At 36.8% G+C, this 20731-nt stretch overlaps 1 protein-coding gene across 4 annotated transcripts; it reads right to left on the bottom strand.

Moving 5' to 3' along the window:
* Positions 1 to 2948: 2948 nt before the first annotated feature.
* coro1cb (coronin, actin binding protein, 1Cb) lies at positions 2949 to 17499 on the bottom strand. 4 transcript variants are annotated; one of them, XM_051110356.1, is made up of 12 exons: positions 16477 to 17499; positions 14737 to 16359; positions 9127 to 9326; positions 8864 to 8986; positions 8646 to 8775; positions 8355 to 8536; positions 8152 to 8271; positions 7968 to 8072; positions 5897 to 6042; positions 5056 to 5113; positions 4541 to 4783; positions 2949 to 4447 (listed from the first exon to the last, which is right to left on the bottom strand). In XM_051110356.1, the coding sequence occupies exons 1-12, from the start codon at positions 17483 to 17485 to the stop codon at positions 4328 to 4330; spliced, it is 4059 nt and encodes a 1352-aa protein (XP_050966313.1). In that variant the 5' UTR covers positions 17486 to 17499; the 3' UTR covers positions 2949 to 4327. The 4 variants fall into 4 exon arrangements, with proteins under 4 accessions (XP_050966313.1, XP_050966314.1, XP_050966312.1 ...); XM_051110357.1 differs by having other exon boundaries at positions 14737 to 15834; XM_051110355.1 differs by having other exon boundaries at positions 14737 to 17499.
* Between the last annotated feature and the right edge of the window lie 3232 nt (positions 17500 to 20731).

Below are 20731 nucleotides of genomic sequence, written 5' to 3'. Positions count from 1 at the left end.
TCCCTGAGGAAGAGCTTTATGTTTCCTGTGCTCACACGATCCACGGGGGAGAGAGCACACGTGCCGCGAGCCACTGCTGGAACAATGGACAGGGTGTTGAGACCTGAGATATATAAGGCTGCTGTGGCAAGCCACAAACCAAAAGAACAGCAATATAATGAGCTAAAAATGATGGTGAGACTAAAAGGTACTAAGTCAGTATTCAAAAAATAATATTCATAGAAATATTTTGAGGGAATGTATGGCTTACCTATATGCCCCTCAGAATTAGTTTTCAGTATGGCAGACTTTTTGAGGCACCTTGGACTTTTAATGACTTGTCAAGACATACCAGATTGTGAAAACATCTGCTTTCAGAGCACCTAAACTAATCTTGAGAGAGTTGAGGCTGAAGGATGTTGTATGTCTTTTTTCATGTCATTCTTTTTTTTTTTTTTTTTACTGCAGAATAATAAACTTTGCTGTGAAAAGACATAGCATGCTTCTGAAATAACAGGAAGTCAGAGAAAATATCATTTACTATGGGTCTTGGGATAATGTAGGGGTTTTGCATCATCCTGAAAGGGGTTTATATCCATCTCATTTGTAAATTTCATGGGTCTGGCTTCCGGTATCATCCGCATCCATCTATTTTCAGATGTACAAAACAGCTTGTTTTGCTGCTTGATATAGTAGATTGGTGTGTCTTACCATATTATTTTAATGTATTATCTTAATTATGAACACACTGATTTGTAGTGCAAACAGTTTTGCCATTTACTGCACATTGTTATTTTTCTCGTTAATGAACTAAAAATCTCATCCATAGGCTTCTGCGTTAAAGAATAAGGTGGATAAGTTAAATTTATGTTGTGTATATTATTTTAAAATCATCCCTGCTGAAAAAAACTGCTTAAACCAGCCTAGGCTGGTTGGCTGGTCTTAGCTGGTTTAAGCTGGAAGTAGCTGGTTTTAGCTCATCTCCCAGACTGGCTAGGCTGGTTTTAGCTGGTTGTTCCAGCCTGGCCAGCCAAGGAAGTAGCTAAAACCAGCCTGCTGACCAGCGAAAACCAGCCAACCAACTCAGGTTGGTTTTAGCTGTTTTTTTTTCAGCAGTGATTACAATATACACAACCAAAATAGTCAATAGTTAGTATACAAATCTATTAGCATAGCAACAACAAGAACATTTAAACAATATTTTATGGGATGTCTCCGCTTTGCGTAGGGGTGGTTCTTGCTTTCTCATTGTGATCTCCAATCTCGCTCGCTCTCTGTGCGAGTAATGCGCAAGGTTGCCAGGTTTTCACAACGAAACCCGCCCAATTGGTACTCAAAACTAGCCCAAAACTAGTTTGCGTTTCGAGGGGGGTCCCCTGTTAAAAATTGTGTTCCGCGGGGTACGCTTTTTTTGGTGGGTTCCTCTGGTAAAATTCACATTCAAGGGGATAAATATCATGTTATTGGGTCGCTTCAACCCGCGGACATGAAAAACAACCTGCGGCAACAGTGTTAATGTAGCCCAATTCCATGAGAAAACTTGGCAACACTGGTGATGTGTGTATTTGTGCTTTTCCTTGAAACCAGCACATTATAGAATTCTGATTAAACTTACTTGGAGTTCTTTCTGGTCCTCGAATCTGATTGGCTAATAGGAGTGCGATAATAGAGTCCTGCTCCAACAGCCGTTTCACCATTTGTAACTGTATCACTCCGCCTGCGGTACTTCGCACAACGAGTGTCATGATGGACGCCCAAAAAAAGAGGCTTTCAAGTGAGAATATACTTGTTTATAGTTCAAGTATGCAGTTTGTTATGAAGATAATGTCTATTCAAAAATTTGCGTTGACATTTTCAGACACGTGAGCTCCAGGTTTTAGCGGCCATTCAGCGCTCATGAACCCGCCGAGAAAAGCTTCACCTCGACCTGATCTTCTGGAATTTACTGCTGTCTCTGATGTCTCTATAAAGGATAAACATGAGATACAATTTGTTTCTGGTAAATCTAACGGGCTGTCTTTGGTCTTATTAATCTATTATTTGTTCCAGAGCAATAATTTTAGATTTTAGTTACATTGTTCTGCCATTAGAAGGTGACAAAGACTGTTTTTACAAGTCAGTAGTAAAGACTTTTATATTGAAAAATAAACGCTGTTATAAACGGAAGTTATTTTTACTTTGTATTTTTACTGTTTTCTGTCCTATCGTCAGAAATCACACTTAACAGATGAAAGGATATTAACGTAAGGACAAAGATATTCAAACTAATGTTTTATTGCGAATATGAGATTGAGCTGAAGAATGAATGCTGTATCAGATGAAGGTAATCAATACTCTACTACACATAATACACTGCTTTTAGGCCGAATTAGGCTTCGGCTCAGCTCTTAAACTGTCAAATTTATATTTAAATCTGTGGCGGAAGGAAGTAGTTCTGCACAAAAAAATAGTTTTTAAAGACACTCTGTTGTTGTTCCTTATGTATTTACACACTCTGTTGTATTAACGCATTATCACGTTAATAGACGTGAGATATGGCTGTATATCGACATGCTGTGATTACCTATGGTCAAATCACAGCCGTGCCAATATACATCCATATCTTACGTCTACGAGTGTGATATTGCTCATTTAATACATACCTGCCAGCAAATCAGAATAGAGTATTCAGACAGACCGTGGTATAAGACAACAATACCTGTCAAAATCTCTGCAGTCATTTTCATTACAATCAATAATAATGTCACAAGATATTTCAGTTCCCTGAAAGAGCAGACTGATATACAGCATTGTCATTGATAATGGGGAATATTAGAAAATATATGACCAATAAAAGACAGCATTGACTAATCATAATCAAGTATTCATCAACTTTTTATATTGGTAAACATAAACACATTTTGGTCATTCAGTTTCATGACATCATTGCAAACAGTCCTACAAACAAGAAACTGACTGCAGACTTCATGAAGAATTATGAATGAAAAGATTTATTGTAGAGTCAACTTTTGTTTATTTTAGGTGAAGTTTGGAATGCATGCACAAGACTGTTCAGGACACAGATAAGTGCTCAGATTCATGGATGTTGTCCTCCAGCAGCGGTCAACTGATGAGGTCTGTCTAAAACCAGAAACACACATAGTAGAGGCACCAATACATTTACAGTACATGTACATCAGAAGAGCCTGCAGGTAGCCACTGCCTCTTAAAGCCAAGTTCATTTATCAGAGCATGATGTGTCAGCCCAATATTCTGTAACATAAGAATAATTCCAATGCGGGGGCAAACTGGAAAAAATGGATCATGACAGCAAAAAAATAGCCATTTCCTAATCAAAATAAGGTACTATTTCTGTGGCAAAAACATCATGCAAATGGCGAGAGTTGAGCATCCAATGTTTCTGAATTCTGAGTGATTGATTTCCTGAGGTGCAACAGTAATTTCATAATTACTATCAGGTTACAGCGGTAGGTTTTTGATTTATGAAGAATATGCATGAGAAATGCATTTTCAACAATACTTGCCAAAGTCTAACAGGTTTAGCTTTACGTTCACATTCATTCTGCAACATGACGTTATTGCTTCTGGATATACTGTAACTGATTGTGTTATATTTTGAAAAACCCTGTTGTTGGATGCTTTATATTCAATTACGATCTCAAAGCAGCCAATGGAGAAAATGACTATGTGCTTAATACTCCAGTGCTCATGATCATCACAAGGGGCTGATTTGTTGAATTTGAATGGTTATGAACGTTTCTTAGATTTCACTAAATCGTATCCTTATCATCTATGATTAGTTGCCTTTACAATCACTTTAAAATCACATCCACACAGTTCTGCCTTTTCTGCTGATGTCCCACTTTGAATAGTATGTCTTGTTTTTCAATAAGCCACTATCTACAACTGGGAAAAACATATAAAAGTAGAAATAAAAGGAGAGGCGACTGCATCGCCTCAAATTTGGCAGCACAACAAAAAGGAAAGAGAAATACTGATGTGTATATACAACGACACTCTGTAACATACCGGTTAATATCAGAATACTTATGGAAACAATGTTACAATAACAAAAGAAGTAAGAAAATCTTTAACAAAATGTAAAACATCAGTTAAAACCAGTGAGCACTCATTGCCACAATTTTGCTTCTGCTATGCGAATGCTTGGGGGAGACTTGACAAAAAGTAAAAGTCCATCTTGGAATGTTGCTTGAAGTTGTCCTTGTGAGAAACACCAAGCGGAATGATCGAGTCAAATTGAGACATTTTGGCAGTGACTGCCCCCCCTGCCCAACTGAATCTCTCTTTCTCCGTATTGACGCTATGGCTCAGACCAACCACCAGTGTCTTAGATTGCCACTTTAGCCACTTGCTCTTCCAGTTTGGCGATTCTCCTGTCCTGCAGCGTGACCAGATCTCTAAGGGACTTGACTTCTCGCAGCAGCTCCTCTAACTTCACTTCATTCTTCTGTGAAGCAGAACAAAGAAATAGGAAAATGTTACCTAATCACCAACTATTAGTAGGAAAAATAAGAAAGACTCAATAAGGCATCACCCTTACTCTAGTTAGCTGAGGAGAGGCGGGTTTCTGAGGAGTTGCTGGCTCCTCCACCTTCTTGGGTGCCTTGTTATCCAGCACGTTTTTCTTGACTACTTTGAGGTCGCGGTTCTTGCCCGGAACGTAACCGTGTTTGAGCGAGATCAGGATCGGTTCGCCGTTCTTGCCTTCAAACCACTCCTCAGCCTCTAGCGCCGGGTCGGGACCCGCTGTGTCCGGATAGAGGTCGTCCTGAAAGAGGTCTGACTGCCAAAAACAGAAGACAGGAAATACCGTAATGAGTATTTTGGATTCATGCTATTTGTTTTCTCTAAAAAGCATCTGCTGCTGTAATGTTAATTAAAACCAAGCGCCTCTCCTTTTCTTCATCCAATAATGACTATTAAATCACTTTTGACTGAGTTTTGCTGGTAAACGATCATTGTTTTAGTAACTGATTTTTTTCTGAATATATTGAAGAATAACAAATTCATACAGAATGATTATATAAGCAACAAACACAAGACAATGAAAAGTACCTTTCTAGGGACAGTCATGATAATTGGCTCACACTTTCTTTCATGAAGTTTATAAAACCTGTGAGAAACAACAGACATGTTATTGGTGCTATGGTACTAAGCACCATCTTAAAAAAAACAAACTACATACATAAATCAGATTTTGATAATACATGAATAATAATATGTTCTTTGAGCACCAAATCAGCATATTAGAATGATTTGTGAAGGATCATGAGACACTAAAGACTGGAGTAATAATTGCTGAAAATTCAGCTTCACTATCACAGGAATAAATTACATTATAACATAAAATAAAATAGAAAAGATGACCTCTCTGCATCTATCTCGATATACAATTTAATGCCACATATGTAAACAAAGAGATAAATCTAACAATTGCTATGAAAATGTTAAAAAATCTGTATTAAAAAAAAAACAGTGATTAAACACAGAATGTACACCCTTATGACAGAATAAATGCTACAGTTAATGATCCTTACATTGATCATTAGTTGTCAAATAACATTTCAATGACCTTTAAAAGCCACAGCATGATCAGTGCCACATTGCCATCTCATTAGATTTTATAGTCAATGACAGGGTAATGCCTCCCCCTACTGGAGACATAAAATCAACCTAGAAGCATGAGTAGAGTATCAGTCCTTTCACACTGCCCAGAGCCATAATCACAACAATGCTGCTCTGAAGTCAATTTAGTTTCTCAAAAATATCCAGATTCTGACATGTCCATTAGCACCTCAAACAGATCATTTTAATTGATCTAGGTCACACACACTTCCTGAAAACCTTATGTCTGTTTTCTATTTTCAAAAATAATACCTGTGCAAATAGTGCATACCTAGCTATCTCGCACTTGTTGACATCTAGGCCTCTTTTAGGCATGTAGCCCATGCCTCTTTGGGGCTCCTTGCTGGAAAACGTGTTGAGGTAGTGCACATACGGCGCCTCGTCTGTGATCTCGAAGTAACGGATACTGCTGTCACCCTGAAACAGAAAACAGATATTTTTAATATTCACTTGTATGACGTCATACTATTGAGGAAAAGCCAGTGGTTCTCAGATTCTAGGGGGCCCAAATTATTCAAATTTTGTTATATTAACATAAACTTAATTAAAATTGGGGTTGGCCAATAAAATGATAATGATAATTATTGTGATATAATTTACCTCAATAAAACGATAACAAGAGCTTGATAAATGTTCAATACAAAGTTTACGTGGCAAGAACGGAACGAAACAACGCTACTCATTTGAACCACGCCACACAGAGCAGTTATCCGTTCGGCTCAAAGTGCAGTGCAGAGCTTACTAGAGCAGATGCGCTTACTCGCTGAAAGTCTCAGTCACTCGACCACTAAACAGCGTTTACTTAGTGATTTTAAACTAGTTTAAAGCCAGATGAAACAGCGCTGACAAAAAGGAGAAACAATGTGTGCAACAATACAGTAAGAAGACTTTTTAATCTACAAATTGCCATTATTTACCATGAATTTACTGTAGTAACACTAACGGTATTGTGGCAGAAATATATTCATTGCGAATTTTATTATATTCCCTGATAGCACACGTACATCACGGAAATGTCTATTGGACGTCTGCAAGATATATTTTTTAGATATATTTATTTTTTATTATTTGTTCATCTGCAATACGTCTGTAGGACGTTTCCTATCAGATGTCAAATAGACGTCTATTAGATGTCTTTAAGATGTTTATGATTTAGAATGTTTGTAAAACTGACATCTGAAAGATTTCTGTCATATGTTTGTACACAACAGATGCTCTCCAGATCAAGTGATCTTTAACAGACATCTTGCAGACGTACATGTACAAATTGGGTTATTATATTTATATATTATTATATTATCCCTGATAGCACACGTACATCACAAAGGCGTCTATTTGATGTCTGCATTTACATCTGCAAGATGTATTTTTAGAGTGTTTGTTCATCTGCAATACGTCTATAGAACAATTCCTATCAGATGCCAAATAGACGTCTATTAGATGTCTTTAAGATGTTTATGATTTAGAATGCATGTAAAACTGACATCTTACAGACGTCTGTCAGATGTTTGTATACAGAAGATGCTTTCCAGATCAAGAGATCTTCAACAGACATCTTGCAGACGTACCTGTGCTATCTGGGATTATTTATTATTATATTATTGATGTACACAAATAATAAATATATTAAATGTATAATAAAATATAATTACAGTATTTTTTGTGATTAAGGTATAGTTTTTGTGCATTTATACTAAATGTATTTAGACAACTGTTTTTTTATACAAATAGAAAACATACAGTTATATTTTGTTTTACCATAGTATTGAATTGCTATATATGTGGTTTTAACTGTGTATCCCCAGACAGCACAGGTAAGTCTGCAAGATGTCTGTTAAAGATCACTTGATCTGGAAAGCATCTGCTGTGTACAAACATCTGACAGACGTCTGTAAGATGTCAGTTTTACATACATTTTAATTCATAAACATCTTAAAGACATCTAATAGATGTCTATTTGACATCTGATAGGAAACGTCCTATAGACGTATTGCAGATGAACAAACACTTTTGCAAAAAATACCTCTTGGAGATGTAAATGTAGACGTCAAATAGACGTCTCTGTGATGTATGTATGTGTGCTTTTAGGGTTATGATCTAAATATATGCTACTATGGAAGATAAATTGTTCTTTGAATTAAATTTCACCATATAAAAAAGACGTTACAATAAATAAATATTTGAAATATATTGGGATATCAGCTGATATGAAAAATGTTATCATGAACATTTTTTTGGCCGTATTGCCCAGCCCTAATTAAACACAAAAATGAAGATGTACAGCATTAATTATTAACACAGTATAGCTGAACTCATGCAGGGTCACATAAAAATTTGCTTACCTTTCCACACAGGTAGACCACATTAGTGTCAGGGTCATAGAAGGGAAGCAACACTCCATTGCTGGTGTCCATTTCGTGCACTGATATGGGGTCCTCCATGTTTTTCTTAAACAGATGCACATCAAAATATTTAATAAGTGCATAAAAGCATCTTAATTTTTCAAAAATGTGAAAGTTGGCTTACTGGATTCCATAAGGCCAGCTGCCGCTCACTCATACGACTGAAACCGGTGGTGAAGATGTTTCCATCAGCCAGAAAGATGGCCCTCATGGGCCGTGCCCCCTCATGGGCCTTATCCTTCTCCTGTGAGTCATCAATCCCAGTGAGACACAAAGAACTGTGAAAATAAAGAGCCTTTGATGTAATTCTGAGATGTTTTCACTTACCGCAATGATCTTCCCCTTGCGTGGATCAATAACGCGCACTTTCTTATCCTTGCACGCGGTACAAATGAGGCTGCCGTTGCGACTCCAGCAGACGCTGAAGATCACGTCAGGATGCATGTCCTCCAGGTTGATCAGAGCTTCTCCTGTGCCCACGTTCCAAATGATGATGAGATTATCGCATCCTAACAGAGGAGGGAAGACAAAATTGGTTTTGTGATTATTCACTTATTATGCATAAAACATGTTTTTGATGTTCAAGATGATAAACGTAAGGGTTTTAAAATCTCTTACCTGCACTTAGCAGAACATTGCGGGCTGTTGGATGCCACGTCACGATGCCCACCCTCTTGGAGTGACCCTCTAAAACCACGACTGGCTCAGAAAGAGCTGTGGTGAGGCCGTTTTCAGGGATCTGCCACACCTGTGTGACAAAAATGCAAATATTTTCATAATAATCACTCTCTTGAATTTCCAAGCATGAAAGAATGTAGTGAAGGAGCTGAACGTACCATTACTGTACAATCTTCAGAGCCGCTGGCAATGACATGATCATTGTGTGGGCACCAGTCGATGTCCAGCACAGGGCCCGTGTGACCACAAACAGTGGGGTAGGCCTTGTCAATACGACCCGTCTGCAAACAGGAAACGTGAATTTATTCAGGAGCATGAATTTATGCCACATCTTGCATAATTCTGCCCAGCTCAGATTATTTAAATGACTAACTGCATAAATGCTGAGTGAACATTTAGGGTATACGCGCTTATTCCTTACCTTTTGCAGAGGCAGAACAAGGAAAGCTCCACCCCCACTAGCTTCCACAATAATAGCAACAAATTTGGGGTTTACTGCACAAAAGGCACTGTCCCAGGTAACCCGTGAAACCCTAATGTCATCATAGCACTGGTCATTCTTCACCGCCTGACCGAACACATGACGGAATTTACTCTGTCGTACCACTCGTCTGATCATCTCTGAAAACACAAGAGAAATACTTTGTTTTCACTTACAATATTTACAACAGTACTTTATTTATTCAACATTTAAATACCTGACAGTAATATTATGCTGTACAACACATTCTTATTGGCAGACATATGAATGCATTTTCAATGTTTTTCTTTTGCTTTCAGACTTAATATTGACAGTGTATCATATTAGGGCAAGATGAGCAGTCAGCTAGACAGCACTGGGAATCGGTTTTCCATTTCACTCTGTATATGCACTTCTCCATAAAGACAAGGAGAGAAGTCAAATGCAGTTTTCCGTGTCTATGTAGAAACATTCATCTCGATATGAGAAATACATACTCTAACGACTGATGGTTTAAATTACTAAATAAGTAATAAGTAATTAATTAATTACAGTAATAAGAAATAGGGCTGCACAATTAATCAAATTTCTAATCATGATTACAATTACAGATGCCACAATTATGTAATCGTTCAAAGGCACAATTACAAAAAAAAATCCACTTACATTATTCTGCCTTCTTAAGGTATGTGTGTGTGTGAGAGAGAGAGAAAGAGAAAGAGAGAGTGTGTATTTTTCCTACAGGTTATCTTAAGGATTTTTTTTCTCATTGTTTTAATTTTTGAATTTTTTCTTTTTTTACATTTAAAGAAGAAACTATATATTAAAAATGTGGCATGCAGTTGCTTCAAACAATGGTATAAAGCGATTCAAAACACCGTTCAGTGTAAATTGTGATAATCTTAATGAATAATCGCAATTACAATTTCAAGGGAATAATCAACAATTATAATCGTGCAGCCCTAATAAGAAACTAAAGTGACTTATTGATAAAAATTTAAATATCCTATATTTGATTAATAAACTATTTTTATTAGTTTGTACTACAAAAAGTGGGTTGTTACCAGTCATAAGGGTCAGTTTATATATCATCTGAAGCTGAATACGTAAGCACTGATGTGTGGTTTGTTAGGTTATGACAATATTTGGCCGAAATTTAACTATTTGAAAATCTGGAATCTAAGGGTGCACATTAATTTAAAAATTTAAAAAAAAATTAATCAAAATATTGAGAAAATCGCCTTTAAAGTTTTCCAAATGAAGTTCTTAGCAATGCATATTACTAATCAAAAATTAAGTTTTATATATTTATGGTAGGAATTTTACAATGATTTTTGGCATAAAAGAAAAGTTGATGTATTGTTGGCTATTGCTACAAATATACCCATGTGATTTTGACTGGTTTTGTGGTCACATATTTTAGTTCACGTGAACAAATTTGTTACAGTCTATGAAATTTCATGCATTGTATATAGAATACAAAATTAAACATTCTCTTTCTTGAACAGATATAAAGTTGTACTGTTTATTAATCAACCAGGATAAAGACAGTGAATTCCTAGATCAAAACCTAATGGGCTGTCAAAAAGACAGCATTAATAAGCAACACACACCAAAGATGCCCAAAAATTAATGCACACATCTACAGTGTGATGCTAAAAATGCTGTCTAGTTAGGCAGATTTTGAGAAACAACCAGTGTGCTTATTCCTAACCAGTGTTGTAAAGTGCATGATATACTGCAAAACAAATTGATATTCATAATTACACATTAATAATCACTGGTTGTTTGAGTCGCCTTTATTAATCCATTATGAGCATTATCTGAAACACTGGCTGAGATAAACTGGTAGGGCCCTGATTGATGGCGGTGTCTTCATAAATAACATCTACCGCCATTAAGGACACTAATAACAAACAAACCCGATTCCAAACATCAGTGTTAGGGAGAATAAAATGTAGTCATCACAATAAAGTCACGGTTGTGCTTTTGGAAATAGGTCAGATGTATGGCGGTGTGTGGTGTGTGTGTGTGTGTGTGTGTGTGTGTGTTTGCTTTCTAATGGCCGAGCTGCGTTATTGATGATGATGAGCATCCCGGCGAAAAAAAAAAATCTCACACTCCACTTACATTTCTAGATCAATTAAAATATAGAGTAAAAGAGGAAACATATGCACGGATGAGAGAAAGATATTCGCCTGTAGTGCAAGAGTGGGAATGATAAAACATGACATAATCGATAGATGGACTGGCTTCTGCTGGTGTGAGAAAATGAGCTAACCGCTAACCGAACAAATGAATGAAAACAGCTGAAAAAGCATCAGTAATGCAGCTTGTTTTGAGCCGTGCGTGTATTTCTTTGCATGCGCTGGCGAAATGCGACGTGCCGCTTTGAAGTGGAGGCGTGCTATCTACCCGGCACAGGTCATGATGGTCAACTTTCAATTAATATCTCACTATTTCCCCTTATCTCGCCATATGCAAGATAATAAACAGGCAGAAAATGCTGCAAAATGTGCCGAAAGGCCAGCAAATGCACATGCAAGAGCGCAAGTTTTTTTTTCGTTGAGGTACTAGCAGTTTGCAGAGCTTGTTTTAAATCAGTGATGCTTGCTAAAATCGAGCTAGCATTCCAGTAGAGGCTATTGCACCACTGACCTGCCTTGCATTAATATGAGCAAACGCAAAACGCTTACCTTTATCAGTACTACGTCTCTCAGAGCGTCAAATTCAAAGCATTAATTTATTTTCTCACAGATTCAGTTGTGCTGGTGACTGTCTCAGTGAATTGCGGCTAGCCACAATAGCTTCCCTCCTCTCCTTTATTCTGAATGAACGGGAGAAAACGCCCTTGTTCTCCTCTCCCCTCCCCTCCTCCTCATGTCCTCCTACATGGACATCAGTTCTGTGTGTGAATGAGAAGTAATGGTACAAACTGTACCCTACCGGCTGACAGGTTGCTGTGGTTTAATCGGTAAGGTCATTTTATAAATGGAAAGGCTCTTGAGCATCTCTCCATTGCGAACACTACCTTGATCCCAAGCAGCTTTTCCATCTTGTTCGTTTAAACACGTTGTGCTTTGCCTTCAACGGAGCTGATAATGTTACAGGACACTGGTAATTATGTTAAGAGTGAAAAAGGATGAAGTCATGCTCATGTTGGATTATGTTACAAAGTGCAATATGTGCTCTAAAATCTAATTTGGAAACTTATTTTTCTGTTTCAGTGTGGTGTAGTGCTTTTCAAACTTTGGGATACCAAGGAACCCAGACATTATGATCTAAGGGACCTCCTTTCTGAAATACAAAGACAAATACAGTCAACAATTTCAGACACCAGATATAATTTTTTAATATATATTTTTTACTAGTGGGTGCAGGACACTATAGTTTATGTAAGTGAGGATAGCAAAATAAAGTCAACTGTGACATATTACACCCAAAAATTGATAACAATTTGGGACCAAAAATTATTCAGACACTTTGACCTGACCATGTTTTGCTTAATGCAAACTTTTCACACCACAGACTGAACACAATTAAGCATTGCTTGGTAATTGGATGACCTAAATTGATATTTTCTAATTGTGTACTTAAATTTAACAGCTGGCAGCTGAAAGCTATTCAGCCTAATTCATTACATACCTTTATATCAAAGTTATCTGACATTAACGAGATGAATTTGTTCTGACAATGTTCTTATCATTTTTTGTTACCATTTCCAAGCTATAGCGAATAAACTGTGATAATGTGAGAAATGTTGAAGGTGTCTGAATAAATTTAGATTTGACTGCATGTTTTTATGTATAAGGAGCAATTTATAATGTGTGAGAACGAATGTTGTGTAGATGTTGTGAACAAAATGACATAATTGGCTTTATTATTGCACTAAATTTTTTAAATATTATTTTTGTGTATTTCTTAATCCACTATTAGACGACGTTTAAATGTGTAACCCTGAAGAGAATTTTTTTTTCAAGACCCTGGACCACAAAACCAGTCTTAAGTCGCTGGGGTATATTTGTAGCAATAGCCAAAAATACATTATATGGGTCAAAATTATAGATTTTTCTTTTATGGCAAAAATCATTAGGAAATTAAGTAAAGATCATGTTCCATGAAGATATTTTGTAAAATTCCTACTGTAAATATATGAAAACTTAATTTTTGATTAGTAATATACATTGTTAAGAACTTTATTTGGACAACTTTAAAGGCAATTTTCTCAATATTTTAGTTTTTTTGCACCGTCAGACTCCAGATATTCAATATTCAATATTGATATCTCGACCAAATATTGTCCTATTCTAACAAACCATACATCAATGGAAAGCTTATTTATTCAACTTTCAGGTTATGTATAATAAATTTAAAAAAAATTGGCCCTTATGACTGGTTTTGTGATCCAGGGTCACATATGTATTTTTTAGAGTGCTTTTCACAAGAAATATACTATTTCAAAGCAGTTGCAGAGAAAAGAAGTGAGTGAGCTAAAAGCGACAATGGCAAAGTAAAAGTCCACAAAAAGACACCAATACTGTATTTTCTTGACAGTTTGAAAGAAAATATTAACACTTTTATTTTACAAAACTGTGTTGTTTTAAAATGCTGGGTTAGAAACAACCCAAAATATGGACAAACCCAGCGATTGGATTGTTTTGACTAAGCAGTTGGGTTACATGTTTAACCCAGCCTTCTGGGTAGTTTTATTTAACTAAACTATTGCTTAAAATTACTATATTTCTTGCTTAAAATGAACCTAAATAGGTTGGAAATTAACATTTATTAATATGTTCAATAAATGAACATTTATTATTAAATAAAATAAATAATAATTAAACAATAAACATTTTTTTAATTGCTTATTAATAAATATTCACAATATTCACCTTTTTATTATTGCTGATGCCTTTAGCAATTATTTGTCTGATTTTTAATTTACAACCTACTTTGGGTTCACCATAGTTTTTTAAATACTAAATTTAACCCAACCGCTGAGTTTGTCCATATTTCCCCCAGTTGTTTTTAACCCAGCATTTTACACTCTTAAAAATAAAGGTGCTTCACAATGTCATAGAAGAACCTTTTTTGTCTAAATGGTTCCATAAACCTTTAAGATTTGAACAAAAGGTTCTTTGTGGCGAAAGAGGGTTCTTCAGATTATAAAAAGGTAAGAAAGAGATGGTTCTTTAAAGAACCTTGGACTGAATTGTTCTTTGTGGAACCAAAAATGGTTCTTTTATGGCATCGCTATAAGAACCTTTTAAAGCACCTTTATTTTTAAGAGTGTAGCTGTCAATATCATAAAAGAATCATGATTAGTCTAATGATTTCTTACCCATATTTGCAAAGTAGAATGAACCTAAATTAGGTAAACTATTGCTGTAAGCAAATTTAATTAATGTCATTACACTATCATTAACTCTAACATTGTTCTGATAAGTCTTCATGTATATAAATATATTTTTTATATTCATAACCCACTGAAATCTGACCAAGCTTCTCTATAACCTTATCAGTTGTAGACTGTATGAAAACTAGGAATGCAATCAGCTGGAAAACCTGTCTTACCTTTCTTTGGCGAGGATCTTCTTTCCATTTTATGGGGAGATGTTTGTACATCAAAGGCTCTCTTCATCTGCGATACTTTTAGACTTTGGCTTCCCACAGTCACATCTGGCCTGGCTTCCATTATGTTTGTCCTGCTGTGATGTATCACTTTCTCCTGGATTTTGTTGCTGTCTCTGATGAGCTCAGAGACGGGCCTGTATCTGGACACTTCGTTTTCCTCTGAAGCAGAAGAATCGCTGCTCGGAATTCGACGGGCGGCGTAAGGATATCTAGTTGGGAGCGCGGTGGGTTTAGACTCTTCCTCATCCTCAATGTCCATCATGTAGCTTTCAGAGTCACGTCTACCATATTTCAAAGGCTGTTCCAGGTTTTCCAAATCAGTGTCTTTGCATGGTTGGTTCTTCTCTGTGTCTGTTTTAGCAAATGGATTTTGAGGCTTCTTTGGTACAGGTGGTGGTGGGCCCTTTATTTTTGCCTTTTTTTTTAACAATGGTCTCAGCTGAGACATATCCATTTCTGCTAGTTCTTTATCATCGACAGTTTCTGTCAAGTTATCGCAGTCAGGTGCAACAATTTCATCATATGGAAGTAAATAATATCTTGGAATATCAGCAGCCTCAGGCTCTAAGGGCATGCACATGTAAAATGGGGACTCAGTAAAATAAGGTGACATATCAAGACTTGATGTATGCGTATTTAAATCCTCAACAGACTGCAGTGCCGCCTGCCTTCTGCCCATTTTAATATTTCTGAGCAGTAGGTCTGAATATCTGCTCGGCTCATCTGTGGAATGAGAAGCAGGTTCCTTGCGCCCAGCAGCTTTTTTAAACGGATTCTTTGGTTTCTTCGGAACAGGTGGTGGTGGTCCTTTGATTTTGGGCTTTTTCTCTGTCTGAGCATCTTCGGGTAGAATGTCAGGAACCATGCTCTGTATTTCAGCGTGAGGAACGTACAAATGAGAGACGTCAGATGACTTCCTCTCCTCCTGATCAGGAAATGTATGAATCTGAAGTGGTGGCGTGATCACAGCTGTGAAATAGAGAGGCTCCTTTTCCCTTCGCAAAGAAGCCGTCTGTGTGACTCGTTCGGTTTCAAAATCTGAGTGAGAAAAAGAGTTTAAATGATTTTTACCGCTGGAGAGATTCTGTTTGGCCTCTGTTTCTGTGTTTATGCCATTCATTTTGTATATCTTTGGATTACAGACTTTGCCCTGATGCATCTGAAATGTACCATTTTCACCTGATAATTCAAGTAAAGAAGAAATATTATGTCTTCCATTAAGATGACCATCACATTCTTCCCTGCTTTCTGTGGATTTCGACTGAACCGCTTTTTGATAAACACATTCAGTGTCTCTTTTCACACATGGTGCTTCTGCTCCCCACACGCCCCTTTTGGCTGGGTGAGGCGCATTGCTAACAGGGACGTTTTTAGCACTGGATTCAGTTAAACTCTCAGATGACATGACTGTTGAGTGTTTTTCCATGACAGTGAATGCCCCTTTGTCATCATTTTGCTTCTCAGTGTGAAACAACATTTTGCTTTGGCTTAAATCTGGATGGAATGTGCTTAATACCTTTTGTTCAAAGTCCTCCTCAATCCTCAACGGGACTTGAGCTGTGTCTGCGTTTGTGGGTTCAGTAACAATCTCAGTGTCAGAGTCGAAAGAGTCGAATGTTGTCACTCTAGATCTTAATAAACAAGGTTCTTCAAAGCAAGTATGCAAGATTTTGTCCTTACCTTCAGTGTCACCCCATTCAGTCTCTTCTTTTCCCAGCAACGGTGTACGGAAAGTTGGGTTTCTTTGGTCGCTTCTAAAATTTTCTTTTGGTGTCTGTGAGGCATCATTGGGTTCTTGTGAAACGCATAGTGACGAACCTCTGATATTTTTGTCTCCCCGTAAACTATCTTGCTTATTGACACTCCGAAGCCACGGGCGACTTGATTTTGAATTGAGTCCAGTGACTGATGGACGAGCAGTCGCAGTCTCCGGACACAGAGAATCAGCTCTGTCCAAATACTCAAATCTGTCCTCATCTGGACTTTCTTTTTGTCCGACCTTTTCACAACTTCTCCTTCTACTTAGGGTCTGCATTTCATGTTTATCATTGTCCTCTGAAACTCGTGTTTCATGGAATGGCTGTCTTTCAAGTAAACTAGCATTCTCTGACTCCAAAGAAAATGTCCTTCTCATGTCAACATCTCCACTTATCTTTGCGTCTAACGTCCTGTTGTGTCTGTCAGACAGTGTCTGTTTCTCATTCTTCTCAATGCTCGCGCCATCATCTGTTGAGTCCCCTTGACGAGAACCTTCTAACATGTTTGGAGTATCCTTGAGGTGAGTTTTGTTAGTCATTCCGTCTGTTTTGTCAGGTCGTTGCTGGTCCACAGCAGTAGATATATCTGTGGCGGTTGCGTCGCTTGTGACTGTTTTGAATTCTGAGGCACATGGACCTCCTGCCAGGCTCAGCTGAGGATTTGGTGTCCTGTGATTCTGCGAAACATCCGTGTCATAACTCTGTCTGATCTTTTTTCCTTTCTGGTTGAAAGAGGGCTCAGTGGTGTTGTCATTAGGTCTTGTTGGTTTGTGATCTGAACGGGACTCTAGTGTAGAGGTGTCCAAGTGGTCAATTTCTTCTGGGCTGTTGGAATGTGCTTCCTCCTCACTTTGGTTTAAGATTTCATAGTCACTAACGGTGCTGGTCAGGACGTCTTCTTTTCCTAGCTCCTTGTCCTGTTTCTGTCCCATCACCCCTGTGAAGAACACATATCCCCACCCGTGAGTTTATGAACACTGTATATCTTTATCTATAATGAGTTCCCTCCCATTTCAAGCTCTCGCTTGTTCCTCTCACATCACTTCTTACTGGAATGTTGCAATGCCTAAAATTAAATGACTCTGAATGTGGCTACTGAGTCACAGAACCAAAATGGGAGCCGGACAACTGGCAGAGTAGATCAGTTACCAGGTGCGAAGGTCATATCAGACATGAAAGGGGAAAACCCACAGACTCCAAACATATCCTACAGCTCTTGACAACAACACTCCAGACCTCCTGGCCTCTGTGGCTGTTTTTCCATCCAGGCTGGAAATGTAGTTTATGAGTTATTTAAATACATTAAAATGTATTAAAATATGTGTATATTAACATGAATTATTAATATATAAAAATACCAATATATTTACACAACTATTCAAAAGTTTGGGGATAGTAAGATCTTTTAATGTTTTTAAAAGAAGTGTCTAATGCTGTGTTTACTTAATCGAAAATGCAGCAAAAAGAATTTCAAATGACTGTTTTCTATTCTTATATATACTGTAAAAATGTTTATAATATAATCAATCATTATAATAATTATATTATTATTACATTTATTTTTATATTTAAAAAGAAAACATATTGACCCCAAACCCCACACTTTTGAATGGTAGTGTGTACGTGTGTGTGTATAATATCCTACAATTTGCATAAAAATACATTACCAGTCAAAAGTTAACAGTATGATTTTTAATGTTTTTAAAAGAAATCTCTAATGTTCACCAAGCCTGCATTTATTTGATGCAAAGTACAGCAAAACAGTATCATTTTAAAATATTTTTTTTTACCATTTAAGATTATTGGAATACTATTTTATTACTGGAATGTATTTTAAAGCTGAACTTTTTTCAGGTGTCTTTGATGAATAGAAAGTTCAGAAGAACAGCATTTATCTGAAATGCAAATCTTTTGTAACATTATAAATGTCTTTATTATCATCTTTGCAAAATAAAAGTATTAATTTCTATAATCCCCCACAGTTTTTTTGTTTCAGATAAATGCTGATCTTTGGATCTTTCTATTTATCGAAGAATCCTGAAAAAAATTTACTCAGTTGTTTTAAATATTGATAATAATAATAATGAATAATAATCAGCATATTAGAATGATTTCTGTATCATATGACACTGAAGACTGGAGTAATGATGCTGAAAATTTAGCTTTGATCACAGTAATACATTACATTTTAAAATATATTCAAATAGAAAACAGCTATTAGAAATAGTAAAAATATTTCAAATTATTACTGTTTTTTTCTGTATTTTGGATCAAATAAATGCAGGCTTGGTGAGCAGAAGAGACTTCTTTAAAAAAAAATTAAAAATCGTACTGTTCAAAAACTTTTGACTGGTAGTGTATGTGAAATGATTTACAGACTGACTTACATACCAGCAGCTCAGAATCATTTTCAAGGCGTTAATCTACTGATTTATTTTTAGTAGCAATTTATTATTTATTAATTAGGTTTTATTTATTCATTACTTCTCATTTATTTATTGTTTATAATTTAGTTATTCTGACTTTCTGACTGATTCTGACAGATTTTGTCAGACCTGTTGTCATAAAATAGACACATCTACCAAACTGGTTCCATCTCAGGGTCATATGAACTCTGTGACCTCTGGCTATAAGGGTCATGGTTTTATCCGTGACCTTCTGAAACTTCCATTGCCCAGTGGTTTGAAAGTAAGCAGCAAACCATAATGCTCAGCTGACTGTAGTGTCACAATGTGGGTCTTGTGGGAAGAATAGTTTAAAATAGCCACCCAAATATAAGCACATGATAAGGTGTAAGCATGTGTGTAAGCATGTCCTTTGTCCTCTGCGCTTATGCCAATATCAAAACTAAAAAAGCACAATGTTTGACTTAAACATAAAAAAGTCAGATAATGAGAATGAAGTCACGCCATCAAGGAGGCCTATATTGAGTAGACTCGTCATTAGCATATTCTGAGGTACATGACACAGCTTGTGAATGTGGGTTTGTCTGTATAAACATGAATGAATATGGCTCTACATTATCAGTAAATGTCATCTCATTTGTGCCTCCCAGCATGATAGGATATTTTAAGGGTCCAGGGCTTTGTGTTGACACTTTACTCTGTCTGAGAATGTCAGCTGTAGAGGTGAAGCTCAACTGGATGGCCTGCTGGATGAATGGCCATCTTATATTATGGTTATGTCATTGCACAGGCACTGCGCAGTAAATCTAATAGGCTATTTTGAGGTTGATGGCCTCAGCTTGCAGTATCCCAAGCAGAGGGGTAGGGCCATCTATAAAACCGGACTCTCTCAGTTTAGCTCCCCCATTGCCCTGCCCCAAAACAGTTGAGTGAATTTGCAGGTTGAACACAAAATGTAATGCTTAAATAAACAGGACACACATAATAACACATACAATAATTTGTTTCATGTGACTTCTGGGAGCAGATGAAAACATAAACTAAACTGGTTGTCCCACTGGTTGTCTTTGAGCTTCAAGACACTTATTGTAATTGCTCACCCATTATTCAAATGACAACTATCAGTAGCCGGTTTTTATTATCTACATGCAAAACGATCTTAACTAAATGCAGTCAAACATGTTTTAAAGTTCAGTGATCTGTTTAAATAGCGTTACATAATTGTTTTTTTCTATGTAAAAATTAAAAGGTGTAAATATTTTTTCCAGGATGACTTCCAAAATAACTCCCCCCACAGGCAACAAATTCACAAATACATACATATTTAAAGTCTGTGTATGGTAATACTAAATATGTGTTCTGAGTTTGTCAACCACCCAGCCAAATTTGCCAAGTAAATAAAATAAATTATCAAACCCTTGAAAAAATAATCAGTATTTTCTGCTCTCAAATGCTGGGGGCGTGTCGGCTGTCGGCGTGAAACCACGCCCAGTCGCGGGAAAGCTGCCGTCTCTCTCAACTGTCAAATACCGCTACAACCTGAATGAATGACCGAGCTGTTTTGTAAATTATCGCAACCCGGTAAGATGCATTTAAGTGACGAAAGCATATCTAGCTAGCAAACTGTAGTAACGAACAGTAATGACTGATGCTAATGTGCTAGTTATTATAGAGGGTTTGCGCTTACTTCACGATTTGGTCAGTTACCCGGATGCTCGGCTATGTTGGCGATACTCGGATGTAAACAACAGCATTTATTGTACGGTTAATGTA

This window comes from Labeo rohita, chromosome 5 (genome assembly GCF_022985175.1).
Source record: "Labeo rohita strain BAU-BD-2019 chromosome 5, IGBB_LRoh.1.0, whole genome shotgun sequence".
Taxonomy (NCBI): Eukaryota; Metazoa; Chordata; class Actinopteri; order Cypriniformes; family Cyprinidae; genus Labeo; species Labeo rohita.
This window is presented reverse-complemented; position numbering and strand designations above follow the sequence as displayed.